Genomic DNA, 15,120 nt, shown 5'->3' with positions numbered 1-15,120 from the left:
CCTATGTCTATATGTTGGTGCTTCCTCTATGTTCTCTTCTGGCAGTTGGTAAGTTTCTGGTCTTAGTCCATTTTGAGTTGTCTGTGCAGGGTGAGAAAGAGAGATCTAGCTTCAATCTTTTACATTACCATTTGTTAAAAAGGCTGTCTTTTTCTCCAACGTAATTATTTGGCATGTTGGCAAGAATCAGATGACTGTCTGAGTTTGTCTCTCTGTCTTCTATTCTGTCCCATTGGCCTATTTGTCTGTTTTTATGCCAAAGTTGTTTTCATTACTACAGTTCTGTAGTATAATTTGAACTCAGGTTTTGTGATACCTCTAGCTTGAATCTTTTTGCTCAGAATTGCTTTGACTCTTCTGATTCATTTGTTCTTCCATGTGAATTTTAGGACTTTTTTTTTTTCTAGTTCTGAAAAGAGTGTCATTGGTATTTTGAGGAGGATTGCATTGAATCTGTAAGTTGCTTTTGGTACTACGGCTGTTTTAACAGTATTAATTCTGCCTATATATGAACATGAGAGGTCGTTCAATCTTTTAGTGTCTTCTTTGATTTCTTTTTTCAGTGTTCAATAATTTTCTCATAGATGTGTTTTACTTCTTATTAGAATTACTCTAAATTATTTTATTTTTTAAAGCTGTTGTGAATAAAATTTTCCTGATTTCATTCTCAGCATCCATTGTTGGTGTATAAAACAAGCTATTGATTTTTATATGTTCATTTTGTATCCTGCTCTTTTGCTGAATTTGGTTATCAGCTCTAGGAATTTTTTGGTGGAGCTTTTAGGATCTTCAAAGTAAAGGATCACATCAACTGCCCACAGCAACAATTTGACTACTTCCTTTCCTATGTTTGTCCCTTTTGCTTCCTTCTCATACCTAATTGCACTGGGTGAGATTTCAAGTGCCATATTGAATAGGAGGGGTGAGAGTGAACATTCTTGTCTTGTTTCTCATTTTAGAGGACAGGTCTTAAGTTTTCCCCCATTTGTTGTAATCTTGCCTTTGAGTTTGTCTTATGTAGCCTTTATGATGTTAAGGTAGGATTTTTCCTATTCTTAGACTCTTTAGGTTTTTTTTTTTTTAATCATGGATAGGTGTTGAATTTTGTCAAAGACTTTCTATGCATCTGTTGAGATGATCATGTAATTTTTGTCCTTGGTTCCATTTATGTGGTATATTATGTTTAGTGATTTACATATGTTCAACAATCCTTGCATCCCTGGAATGAAACCAACTTGATTGTGGTGTATAATCTTTGTAATGTGTTTTTTAAATTCAATTTGCTAGAATTTTATTAAGGATTTTTGCCTTTGTGTTTCTCAAGGAATTTGGTTTGCAGTTTTCTTTCCTTCAAGTGTCCTTTTCTGGTTGGGCTCTGCAAGTGACAGTGGTTTAGAGTTTGGAAGCACCCCCCTTTATGTTTCATAGAAAAATCTCGGGAGCATTGGCATTATTTCTTCTTTAAAGGTCTAGTAGAATTCAGCGGAGAATCCATCTGCTCTTGAGCTTTTCTTTGTTGGAAGGCTTTTTATTACTGCTGTAATCTAATCGCTTATTATCACTCTGCTTAGGTTTTGTATGGCCCCTTTGTTCAGTTTTAGTGGTTCATACGGGTAGAAAATTTTATATATTTCTTCTAGATTTTCCAATTTACTGGAATATAAGTTTTCAAAATAATCCATAATGATTCTCTGGATTTTGATTTCATTAGTTGTGATATGTCCTTTTTCATCTCTAAAATTTGAGTGTTCTCTTTTTCTTTTGTTTAGTTTGGCTAAGGGTTTATCAATCTTGTTTATCTTTCCAAACAACCAACTCTTTTGCTTCATTTATTCTTATTATTGTCCATTTACTCTCTATTCCATTAATTTTACCTTTGATATTTATTATTTCTTTGCTTGTCAGTATAAGCAAAATTATTTTGTGAATAGTTTGTTCTTGTTTACCTAATATCTTGAGATGCAGATTATTTATTTGGGATCTTTCTCAATTTTTAAGTAGATACTCATTGCAATTGACTTTGTTCTTAAATCTGAATTTGCTGTGTCCCAGAGATTTTGGTATGTTTTATTTCTATTCTTGTTTGATTCTAAGCATTTTTAAATTTCTCCTCTGATTTCTTCAATGATCCACTCATCATTCAAAAGTACATTGTTCAATCTCCATGTGTTTGTTTAGTTTCTATGGTTTTTCTTGCTATTGGCTTCTAACTTCACTCCACTATGATCGGATAAATTGCAAGGAATTATTTCATTTTTTTGTATTTGTAAGACTTGCTTTGTGGCCTAGAATATAATCTGTTTTGGAAAATGTTATATGAGTAGCTGAAAACAAAGCATATTTAGTTGTTGAATGAAATACTCTGCAGATACCTTTCATGTTCATTTGATTTACATTGTTTTAACCCTGTAGTGTCTTTGATGATTTTATGTCTGAATTACCTATTTGTGACTGAGGTGTATTAAAATTACCCAGTTTTATTGTATTTGAATCTGTCTGAGGCTTTATGTCAAATAACATTTGTTTTATGTAATCTGGTGGACTCTTTGGGGCATAAATATTTACTATTGTTATAACTTCTTGTTGAATTGTTTCATTTACCAGTACATAATGATCTTCTTTGTCACTTCTAACTGATTTTGGCTTGAAGTCTGCTTTGTCAGGTGGAGGAGATCCTCCTGCTTGCTTCCAGTTTCCATTGCATGGAATATCCTTGTGATGGAACGTCTTTACCTATGAGGTGTGTTTCTTGCAGGTAACAGATTTGGGCCTTGTTTTCTAATCCATTCTGACAGTCTCTTTTAATTGAGAATTTACAACATTTACATTCAGTGTTATTGTAGATAGGTACGTATTACTTCCTGTCATTTTGATTTACTTCCGGTGTTTGCTTCAATCCTAATTCTCATTTGCTTATCCATTCTAATGAGATTTATTCTTCCTGAGCTCTCATAGTAGTCATGAATTCCTTTACTTCATGTTTACCTTGGGAGGTTTTTATTTTCTTTGACTCTGAAGGAGACTTTTGTTGGATATAGAAATCTTGGTTGGCAGGTTCTTTTTTTTTTTTCCTTTTAAGGTCTTGAAATCCATTATTCCAAGTCTTCCTGGACTTAAGGGTTTCTTCAGAGAAATCTTCTGTTATTTTCATTGGTTTTCCTTTAAATATGACCTGGTCATCTCTCTTGTAGCTTCTAAAATTACTTCCTTTTTTTCTGGAATTTTGGCATTGTAATCATAATGTGTAACGGAGAGGCTTTTTTCTCGTCTTGTTTGTCTGTGGTCTTAAATTCCTCCAGTATGTGGATATCCATCCCAAACCCAAGGTTTGGAATATTTTCTGCTATTATGTCACTGAATAGGCTGCCAATGCCATTAACCTGTATCTCTGCTCCTTCCTCAATACCTGTGAGCCTTGCCTTTGGTCTTTTGAGGTTGTCCTAGAGTTCTCATCTATTCTGATCACAGTTTCCTACAATTTTCTTTAAATCCACCTGAATGTTCGAGTCTGTTTACTGTGTCCTCAAGCTCCAAGATAGCCTTCTACTTAATCTAATCTGTTGGCAAGACTTCTAACTGAGTTTTTTATTTGACTTATTGCATCTTTCACTCCCAAGATTTCTGAATATTTCTTTTTCAGAGTCTCTGTCTCCGTATTGAAATGTTCATTCGTATCCTGCTTTTTCCCTCTGGGTTCATTCCTTAGCTGTTCTTTTAATTCATGGGTCATTTTAACAGTCAACTTTTTAAGTTTGTCATCCAGTGTTTCATCACTTTGATATCTGTGGATTTCGTTATAGGGGGGTGTGAACTTCTGGAAATATCTCCTTGGTTTGCTGCCTCATGTGTTTGGACATTCCAGGTTGTGCGTGCATCTCCTGTGAGGCTTCTCCTCACATAAGAAACGTGAAGGTCATTCAGTAAGCAGTTATCCCTTTACCATAGACTGAGCTGAGGTTGTCTTAGCTTCAAAACATCCAGTGTGATTGAGGTGCTTACTTCTACCACCAGCAGTGCTTTGAGAAAAGAGAATAAACACCAGTTAACAGAGGAAACCTAAGAGCAAACCATACAGCATCATATATTTAGAAGCTTAATGATTCTACAACTCTACTAACCAATGAGAAAAGTGGGTTAGAAAGAATATAGAATAGATTGTAAAGTTAGGAATCAATAGTGTACTTAATGCTAAATTATATTGGAAGAAGGGGGAAAGGCAAGAAGGAGGGTGGGGAGGGAAAGGAAACGTAAAATAAGGAGAGAAGAAGGATGAAAGAGAAGGGAACAACGTAGATGGTGAAGAAGAAGACTTGTCAAGAAAAACAAACAAATTAATTGAAAAATACATAAAATTGGATAGACCTATGAAAAACAAGTAATGAAGGAAGATCCAACAAAACACTTTAAACAAAATATCTAATGCACCAACAATAATTAAAAAAAAAATTCAGTTTTCTCCTTGCTGAGGTGTTTGAAATGGACAGTTCTTTCTGGGGATTTGATTTCAGAGGCCCTTAGCTGTAGGTGGTTTGTGACACACAGTTAAGTTTCTGTCCGTCCATTCAAAGCTCAGACCCAGACTGGTCACTCTCTTTAGGGGCATCTGTGTGCTGAATGGGAGCACAGCGGCAGCAGGCTCTGCGGGTCAGCCTGTCCCTCTGTAGTCTGGGCACCAGTTGGGACTGTGCAGTGCCCCTCAGTCCCAAGGGCGCCAGTGCACGCGCTGGGGAGAGTGTGGGAAGTGCCTCCATCACACTGGAGATCCTCCCGCATGGGGACGGTGGTTGGCCTGCAGTGGGAGCTTCAGTAGCAGCTTTCTGTGGGACTCTGAGCCCAGCCCCTGCTGTACCTTGTCAGCCTTGCCCTTGTCATAGAGTCAGACCGACAATTTCAAATGAAAACACCCCTTTCTCTTCTCTGAAGACCCATAGAATGATACCTGTATCTCCTGTCACCACCCAGTGCCACTCTTGAGCCTAGAGTGACTCATGACTTGAGCGCCCACTGATCCTACTAAAGCCTAGGTGGACATTGGTCTTGAATACACAATAAGGAAGCAAGCCAAAAACAAGACAACAGAGAAAGGAAGAAGGGGAAGGTAGGTGGAAGGGAGGGGAAAGAAAGAAAAAGAAAGGAAGAAAGGAAGGAAGGAAAAAGAAAGAAAGAGAAAGGAAGGAAGGAGAGAGAAGAAAGAAAGAAAGAGGGAGGGAAGGAGGGAGGGGAAAGAAAGAAAAGGAAAGGTAAGTTTCAGGAATTTCTAATTTTCTGTACAGAAACTTTTTTTTTTTTTTTTTTTTTTTTGTGGTGCTGGGGATCGAACCCAGGGCCTTGTGCTTGCAAGGCAAGCACTCTACCGATTGAGCTATCTCCCCAGCCCCCAGAAACTTTTAAAAATGAAATTTTTAAGGTGACCCATCTTTGCCACTTTCACTATACCTGGTGGGAAGTGTCAGGACTCTCTAGCATCTGCTCACATTGCAGGATTGAGTCTTTTCTGCTCAGATTGTGGTTTTGCTGGACAGAAGAGCCTGCTTTTCTTAAATTCCTTGGGGAACTTTTAGCTTATTGGAGGGAGGCGTCCCTTCCCTCTGAACCACCATGTGCTGGGCTCTGGCGCAGTCTATTTCTTTTATTAATTCTCTCTCTAATATAAAAACTGGTATTTCTGGTTTCACCTGGTTGCTGGCTCTCCGCATTGCCTTCTGGCACTTTCCTGCAATCTTTCAGTAGCACCATGCAGCTACAGAACTGGTGTCTTGATTCAATCTCAGAGAGCAGCTACTTTACAGTAGGTGCCCTTCATCTGCCATTTTTTCTGATTTTATAGTTTTTCGGTTTACATTTAAGTGTGTAAAGGATTTTGAGTTAATTTTTGAAAGAGTCTGTCTTTAAATAAATTAACCTTTTTTTCCATGTGTTTTGGTTAGCTTTTCCATTGCTGTGACCCAAAGACCCAACAAGAAAAATGCACAGGAGGAAAAGTTCATTTAGACTCACCGTTTGAGAGTTTCAGTTCATGATCAGCCTCCAGAGCTCAGTCCCAAGGTGAAGCAGAACATCATAGTGGAAGGATGTGACAGAGGAAAGCAGCTCAGGATTCAGCAATAGGAAGAGGGAGAGTGCTCCACTCTGTTATGGGGCGCAACTTAAGAACAGAACGATCACCACTGAGAAGTCCGAATTTGAGAGTCTTTATTAAGCTGGTCGGCTGACTGTCTCACACAATGCCCCAAAATATGGCTATTGGGAGAACAGCCCCGACCACAGGGTTGTAGGGGTTCTTATACCAAAAATCACATCAATCATAAGTGTCTGTTGCGATGATTCAAAATTACAAGCTAACATCATGAGATCATCGACAGAGGGGGAAGTGGGTCAAACTGACCCTTACCTAGGTACAAACTAAAGAATGGTTGCTAACATCCATACAATTACCGTTTACATGGTACATTGGTTACTACATAGGAGTTGCCATTGTATATTATTAAACATGTCACACTAAGTAACTGATGATGGGTACAGAGGCAGGGCGTTCCCATGGGAGAAACTTATTTCCTACATAACATGGAGGCTCAGAGCAAAATGGAGTCTGTTTAGTCATTTCCCTTAGAGTCTGGCCTATAACATTCTCATGGAGCCAGATCTGTCAGCCCATCACACACTCCCCAGGGACAAAATACAAACCCCCAAGGCACACGCCAGTGCCTTACCTCCTCCAGCCACAGCAACCTATCCAGTTACCACTCAGCTAATCCATATCAGTGAATGAATCCACTGATTAGGTTACAGGTAACAGAACATGATCATTCCACCTCTGAGCTTTCTTTCATTGTCTCACACATAAGCTTTGGGTCAGGGATAGGTTACTTCATATGCAATCAATAACATTTGAGATGTCCACACTACATTTTTCTGTGTTTCCTCTGCTTCTTGTTAAAACTCAGTTGATTATGTTTGTGTGGATCTTTTCTGGGCTCTCCGTTCTCATCCATTGATCTATTTGGCTATCATTCTACTAATGCCACAATGTCTTGATTGCTACAACTTTGTAGTAAGTCTTGAAGTTGAGTAGTGATGATTCTCTAAATTCATTCTCCCCTTTCAGTATTGTGTTAGATACTCTGGATCTTTTCCCCCCTCCAGATAAACTATAGAAAAAGTTTATCAATATTACATAACTTGGAAGGATTTTGGTTGATTTGGCATTGAATCTAGAGATCAATTTGGGAAGAACTGACATCTTGACAATATTGAGTTTTCCTTTCCACAAACATGGAATACCTTGGAATTCCTTGTAATACCTTCTCCATATTTAGTTCTTGTTTGATTTTCTTCATCAGACTTTAATAGATTTCTTCATATAGATCTTGTATATACTTTATTGGAGTTATACCTATGTGTTTCATTTTGGGGGATGCTAATGTAAATGGTATTGCAGTTTAAATTTCAACACTATATTTTCATTGCTGATACATAGGAAAGTGATTGAATTTTGTATTAACCTTGTAACTTGCAACCTTACTATAACTGCTTAGTTTAAGGAGGGTTTTTTTTTTTTTTATTGTAGATTCTTTCAGATTTTCTTAATGAACAATCATGAGTCTGCAAACAAAGGTAGTTTTACTTCTTCCTTGCCAATATGAATACCTTTTATTTCTTTTTCTTGTCTTATTGTATTGAGGAAAACTTTGGGACTTCCAGTATTATATTGAAAAAGATGATAAGAAAGGGCATCCTTGCCTTGTTCCTGATCTTATTGGAAAATCTTTGGTTTTTCACTGTTAGTTATAGTATTATCTATAGGTTTTTTGGGAAGATATTCTCTATCAAGTTTAGAAGCTTCCCTTCTATTCCTAGTTTATTGAGAGATTTTTTTTTTTTAATCATGTGTGGGTGTTGGATTTTGTCAAATACTTTTTCTGTATCTATTGATACTGTCATGTGATTTTTCTTCTTTAACTTGTTAATGTAATAATAAATTATTATATTGATTCTTTTATATTGAGCCAACTTTAAACATCTGAAATAAATCCCTCAGTTGTGACATATAAATTTTTTATGCATTGTTGAATTTGATTTGACAATATTTTGTTGGGAATTTTTGCATTTATGTTCTTTTGAGATACTTTCTATAGTTTTCCTATAATGTCTTTGCCAGGTTTTGGTATTAAGGCAATGCTGGCTTCATAGAATGAGTCAGGAAGTATTCTTTGATTCTATCTTCTGCAAGACATTTTAGAAAGTTAGTATAAATTCTTCCTCAAATGATTGATAGAAATCACCAGTGAACCCAGATGGGCCTGGTGCTTTCTTTTGAGGAGGGTTATTAATCATTGATTCAATTTCTTTGCTAGAGAGGCCTATTCAGACTGTCTGTTTCTTCTCATGTGAGTTTTAGCAGATTGTGTCTTTCAGGGAATTGGTCCCTCATGTCATGCAGATTTATCAAATTTATGGGCATAGAGTTGTTCATAGTATTCCTCTATTATCTTTGTAATGTTCATGGGATCTGTAATTCCCTTTCATTTTTTATTGTAATTTGTATCCTTCCACCCCTCATTTTACTTAGCCTTGCTAACAGCTTAAAAATTCTGTTAATATTTTGGTTTCACTAATTTTCTCTATTGGTTTTCTGCTTTCAATTTCACTGATTTCTGTTCTCATTCTCAGTATTTATTTCTGCTTACTTTAGGTTAGTTTGCTTTTTCATTTCTAGTTTCTTAAGGTAGAAGCTTAGAATATTGATTTTAGACTTTTCTTTTTTTTAATATATGCATATTTTGGTCTATTCTTCTGTAGACTGATAAGAATGGAGTTTCCTTCCTCATTTTTATTTCCTCTTTGCTATATAGATCTCTGTACAGTTAGTTGTCTGGGGTTAGCAATCAGTGTGTCCTCACTATAGCAGACTCTCTTTAGCTGTCTAGAGCCTTGGTTTTATCCCAGGGGCTGGGTGGTTTTAATCAGATACTGGCATTTCTAGTGTGCAACTTGTGGATCCACACAGATAACTGTGGGCTGCAAGTTTTCTGGGCAGGAGCCAGATTGAAGTTCTAGGAAGTATTTATAGAAATTAGATGAACTGATCCTTTTATTTAATTTAGTAAATATATGACTACTCCTATGTGCTTGTGTTGTCTAGCCTGTGTACTGCAAAGACGCCAACTGGTGGCTCTTAACTTTGCAGCATGTTGGGATCACCTGGGAAGTCTGAGCTATGTGGATGTGTGGGCATCACCTCCCCAGCTTCGGATGGAATTGTCCTGGGCTGCGACCTGGGTATGGGGTTACTGAAAGCCCCTCAGGTGACTTGGGTCTTGGCTGAGACTGCTGTTTCAGGCACTTTCTGTTGTACACCTTCCTTCATCACCCAATTCCTCCAAAACCAACATATTAAAAAATAGAAATAAGGGGTTAAGTTTAAAACAAAACCCCAAGAATACTGGTCTCAAGCTGAGTTTCTGGGTGCCCCAGATTCTAAATACTTAGCTAATGCATCACCCAGGGTTTTTCTTTTTTTTTTTTTTTTGGGGGGGGGGGGTAGAAATTCCAAGGAGCTTCAAAAGAATTAAACAATCTTCTCAATGAAAAGATTCTGGGAAGTTTTGCAAAAAAAGATTCTTTTCCAACTTGTCCAACAGATTTCATCATTGGTGAGGCTGGTTGCCCATGAAGCAGGGGCCTCTGCAGCTCAGGAAGTTTCTTCCCTCTCCAGGGCACAGAGTGAAAGGTGGAGGAAAATCACAAAGGGCAAGATATCCTAATTACAAAGCTTCTGCAGTTACCTTGAGCTGCCAGTGGGTAGGGCCCTGAGAAGGCGGCTTGCACTTCTCCAGCACTTAGGGTGGGGTTTGCAACACATTCACTCGGAACATATCAATTTCTGAGTCTTCAGCCAGATTGGGAGTGGAATCTGGGGCTAATGACCCAGAAACTAACATCCCATCAGTGGTTGATGGAGGAATAGACAAAAGGAGCTACCTTAGGGGAGGTGGGAATGACATTAAGAATTTGGAGAAAGGAGCGTATTAGGACAAATGAGTAAGGAAGAGAATATACGTGCCCTCGGACACTCCTGCAAGGTGGTAGAGGGTTGGCTGTCTAGAGAGAGGATGGGCTCCTGGCAACTCATATGAACACGGGTGAAGAGGGATCTCCTGAGGTTGGAGAGTGAGACCAGAACACTCAGGCATCCTGACTTGTGAGGGCTAACCAGGTCTAGCCAGGCATCGACTTCCCATCTCCCACATCTCAAAGGAGCCAAGCTGGGCTGCTCAAAGGTGAGCTGGTATACCAATAAAATTTACCAGCTCAGGGTAGAGATGGCTTTTGGTCCTCAGGGACCACAGTACAGGTTACTGAGCAGAACAGGATGCAAATCCTTCTTCTGCCTCCCATTTATTTATTCAGGAAAAGTTCATGGGGCACACTACGGGGGGTCCTCTCTATTACATCCCGTGTGGAGGAGAAAAAGGTTAACTGCCGGAGGAGGATGTTGGTGGTTTTTTTTAATCTAGTACCCAAAAAACTTATCTGCTCAATAAACACACAAGAGCCAATACTCTTTTTAAATGAGAGGGGGCATGACGGGTCTGGTCGTACCAGCTCTGGCCTCTTACAACAACAACTCGCCCAACTCTCTTTTATTTATAACATGCAGGTAAAGGGGGTAAGGACTGGGAGGAGCTTCTTCTGTGATAGACAGGATAGGTGGAGTTAGGGAATCTATTCTCTTAGGGGGAAAATTCCAGAAGGAGATAGGGAACCACTCCCACACAGTGCCACATGCTTCCCGGCATTTCCTAGAAGCCAGGCCTCCGCGTCCCCTGGCTCAGCTAGTCTGATTCTGCTAAATAAGGACAGCTTCCCACAGCACACACTGTGCACAACTCTAGAACTGGAAGCCCAGGAACGTGTAGTGTGATCCTTTTGTCTCGGCCAGGCCCATCCGCCAATGGAAGAGCCTGTGAGGGCAGCGTTTTTGTGCTAGGGCTGGCCTGGGAGGCATGGCGGGAGAGAGGCCATTGGGAGGTTCTGGCCTCAAGACTGAGGCTGAGCCAGATTCTCAGGTAGAAGAACTTCCAGCCCAGGGAACAACTATGCAAAGGCCCATAGGCAAGAAGGGCACAGGAGCCCTTTGACCCCAGTGGTAAAGTGCAGGCTGGCTGGATAGAGGCTTCTGTGAGGGAAGGAACAGGGCAGAGAGGTGTGGTAGTGTAGTCCCTGGGGAAGGCTGTGCCTCCAGGGCCCTGTCCCGGTGTGGTCAGGATGGAAGGAACAAGGTGGACAGGGTCCATGCGGCAGTGTGCTGGGACATTCAGGGCTGTCTCAGAGGAGTGGGCAGATGAAATGGACTGAACCGACCAGCTGCAGTTAGTGACCAGGGTCTTCATAGACAGCATCTCTGAAGTGTGGGGAGGCCCCAGTTCCAGGAAGGCTACCCTCCTCTTGCCCTTTGCCCTTGGGCCAATTCAGATGGTCCACCTGGCTCTGAATACAGTGTTTTCTTTTCTTCTGCCTATGGGACATGCTCAACCCTCTGTTTGCTTCCTGCACAGATCCGGACAAAGGACAGGGTCTTCGACAGTATCAGCCACCTCATCAGCCACCACCTTGAGAGCAGCCTGCCCATCGTCTCTGCGGGGAGTGAACTCTGCCTCCAGCAGCCAGTGGAGAGGAAGCAGTGAGCTGGCCCCGGCCCTCTTCCAACGCCGCACAGGTCAGGAGGACCTGGGGCGACAGTCTCCTGCTACAGGACCTGGGGTTGCCACCTAAGGGCACAGAGCCTTCTTCAAAAGCCCCCAAAGGAAAGCTTCCTTCAAGTTCAAGTTTCATAAACTTGTTCCAAATTTCTCATATGCATATGAAAGGTGTACATACCTATACATCCTGTACAAATTATCCCTCTATATTTATATTTTTTAAGACTAAGAAAGATGTAAGACTAATGTTCTGTGCTATAAGTTTTTAATGAAAAAAAAAAAAAAAAGTTTGTCTGTAGTTGTCCAGGCAAAAATTTAACTCCACTGACCTGTTCCACTGGGAAATTTCTCTAGGAAGGTGTAGCCTGCAGTTTTACCTAATAAGCACAATACAAGGCAAGCAGGAGGTTCCATAATAAACATGGAATTGTAATCAAATTAAGGCAGCAAGCTGCCGAAGTAGTGTCTAACCCTACATTTTAAGTACTGTTATGAAAGTGGCCCTGAGATTGGATAGGCTTGCTGAACTGGGCCCCTCCTTCCACGTGTTCCTACTTCTTGCACCTCGGGGCTCTGTGTACACGGGGTTTCCACTGTAGGACCACTTGCTGCAGCTTCACTATAAAGCAGGGGATGCTCCAGCTCCTCTGGGCCCTGCTGAGCATGGGAGCCTGTCACCTTTGACCCCAGTTATGTGTAGGGATTCATTTGAGGTCACCCATCAAGATCTTGACTGGCAGATGCCACCCTTGTTTTCCTCCCTACATGATGAAATGAGTATGCATGGAAGACAGCGGAGGCACTTTCTTAGCCAGCGCGTTGGTGCCGGGCTGCCTGTAATAGCTGTGAGTGAAGTAGCCGCGCAGCCGCCCTTTGTATTCAGCAGAGAAACGTCTAAGAGCTGCGGGAGGGCAGATGTGCGCATGCGCGCCGAGTTCAGCCCTGGAGACCGCACACCTGCGGGTCCTCCTGGGTCTGTGTGGCCGGGAGGGAGTTCTGCAGTCTTCAGAATTAGTTTGAGGTTCCACTCCTGGAGTGAGGGATGGTGAACTGCCTTGCTTCCCAGTCTCTCGGTGGGCAGGGCCAGTGCCCCCTGCGGCAGCTCTCTGTCCTGACTCCCTTCGGATCAAATGTCGTCATTTTCCGATAGGTCCTTTGGTGTTAGGAAGTTGGCAACACTTACGACTTTTAAAAAAAATAGGGACTGAGATTGCCCCGTAACTTAACAGATGCTGTCTTTTCAAACACAGTTGGATGATTCGGTCATTGGTTGACACCTCCTCCAGTGTCACCTGGTCCCAGTGAGATCCTGTTAGCACGTGGCATCCCTGGCCAATTGAACTGAAAGATGCTCCACTCACAGAGTTGGGTCGTGTAAAATTGGATGCTTTCAGAGGAATTAAGAGAGACTTAAATATGTCTGGCGAAGTTCTACTGCTGAGCATGTGGTTTCCACTTCCGCTTTGGGGGATGTGCGGCAAATGGGAGGACAGTGTGGAGGTAATGGATGAGGATGGGTTGGGTGACTCCCAGACGTCATATAAGCAGCCTTCTTTGGATGTTTTGCCCTTGAAGCGTCCAAAGAATCCACGCTGACAGCTGAGTCAGTCTTCTAGAATGTTCTGTGGTGGATTGGAACTCTGGAGAGCCTGGCACTGGTGTTGGTTTCAGACACAGCCTGAACACCCTGCTCCAAGTCATCCACCTCAGTGGGACTGACAAGGTGGCTGATGGCAGCTGCTTTGACTCCTGCCTTGTGACCACATAGGTTTGGGGTGGCTCTGAATCACCCTGCACTCCTGTCCCCTGGGAAGCTGTCCCCTATACACGCATATTCAGTTCTGACCCTCCTGTGTGAGCATAAACTACATATAAAAATGTTGTGAGATTACCTTCTTTCAACATTCTTTCATCCCCCACTGTGAAAGGTCAAAATATTCATGTTTGGGGGTAGTAGCATAATAGAAAACCAAGGTTAAGAACCACGGATGCCATTTTATTTTCCTCTTGGTGAAATAAAAAGTGCTAGTCTATGGTTCTAGTAACCCTCTTATCTGAAGTCAGTGTTGATTTAGAGGATGATAGGAAACATATTTTTTTTTTCCTGTATGGGAATCAATTTAGAATATCCAAAGTATTGGGATCAAATTTTTACTTTTCACTCTTAATTCAAAATATCTAATTTTGATTTCAGATGACAAGATTAGTTACACTGAAATAATGCCAAGTCAAAAAATTGTCATTCCCTTTTGGGAACAACATCTCAAAGCAGATTTGAGAGGTGGTGATTGGCAGGGATCTTGTACTCTTCCTTCCCTTCATTTGTACAGCTGGGTACTGCACACATGAGTCATCTCACCCGTTCTTCCACATTCCTTGCCGGGAATGTGATGGGGCATTCCCAGAAGCCTCTTGCTTCCATGTGGGAAACTGAGGCTTGCTCCAGGTCATGCAGCCAGCTGGCAACAGAGCTATGCTGCTTGTCCAGCATTACCTGAACTCTGCCATGTGCCAGCCTGTGCTTGGAGCTTGGGATTTGGAGGCACACCTAATGGAACCTCCTCCCTCCCTAGCCTGGGCTCTGCTTCCCCATGATTCTCAGACTGCATTTCTGCCTGCGGGTACAGGGCTGCTGAACAACAAACCCAGGCAGAACAGTACTGTCTGGTGTATTCTGGGGCTCTGATTCCCTGGGCGTAGTAGCCGCACTCTGTGCCGGGCCACCCTGGGCCTGCAGAGTATGCCAGAGCTCTCGCCCCTTCTCATGAGCATATCCCACCACCCCAGCCAGAACTCTGCTAGAAGTGCCAGATGGGGCCTATCAGTCTTGAAATGCCCTTCTCTGCTCTGGCATGGTGAACCTGGAGATACCCAGCCCCTCCAGCCTCTGCCCTCCTGGGTGAATTATCTGTGCTTCAGATGACATCCCTGTCTCACTGAAGCTGGTTGGGGCTCCCACGGGGTTGCTCATTGTGGTCTGATCAGCTTTACTCAGGCTGTCCCTGGATGGGCTCCCTGCAGCATCAGGTGAGCAGGCGGATAAAGGACAGGGTCTAATGACTCAACCTTAAATCCTATGCCTCGGTTACCATGAGTGGGGCTTCTGATATTTGAAGGACCACAGATCTGGGTTCATGCTCAGCCTGGATGAGTGACTATTCTGTTTAAGGCCATCTTGGATGTTGGGGTGAACGGATCAAGGTCCAATTGGGTCATGTATGATGGTGTCCTTGAGGGTCGCCTGGTGGCAGAAGGGATCATAAATAGTTTTAAATGAAGACAAAAACTGATAAGCCATGAGTGGAGGTAAAGGCCCCGCCTGGAGGGAAGGACAGGCCCAGTGAGGAGTGAGCCCAAGAGGGCCCATCAGCTTAGGGTCACTGTTGACACATGTCCAGCCTCCTCCTATCCTGGGTTC

General features: G+C 41.9%; 1 protein-coding gene across 1 annotated transcript in view; it reads left to right on the top strand.

Annotated features, from left to right (window-relative positions):
• The window catches only part of SHC3 (SHC adaptor protein 3), a 216,723-nt gene extending 203,365 nt beyond the window's left edge, over positions 1-13,358 (top strand). The window contains exon 12 of the mRNA XM_079109199.1: positions 11,559-13,358. Within this exon, the coding sequence (XP_078965325.1) occupies positions 11,559-11,687 (129 nt within the window). The 3' untranslated portion in view covers positions 11,688-13,358. The remainder of the gene's footprint in view (positions 1-11,558) is intronic.
• The last annotated feature ends 1,762 nt before the right edge of the window (positions 13,359-15,120 follow it).

This window comes from Sciurus vulgaris (assembly GCF_902686455.1).
Source record: "Sciurus vulgaris genome assembly, chromosome: 13".
NCBI lineage: Eukaryota > Metazoa > Chordata > Mammalia > Rodentia > Sciuridae > Sciurus > Sciurus vulgaris.
This window is presented reverse-complemented; position numbering and strand designations above follow the sequence as displayed.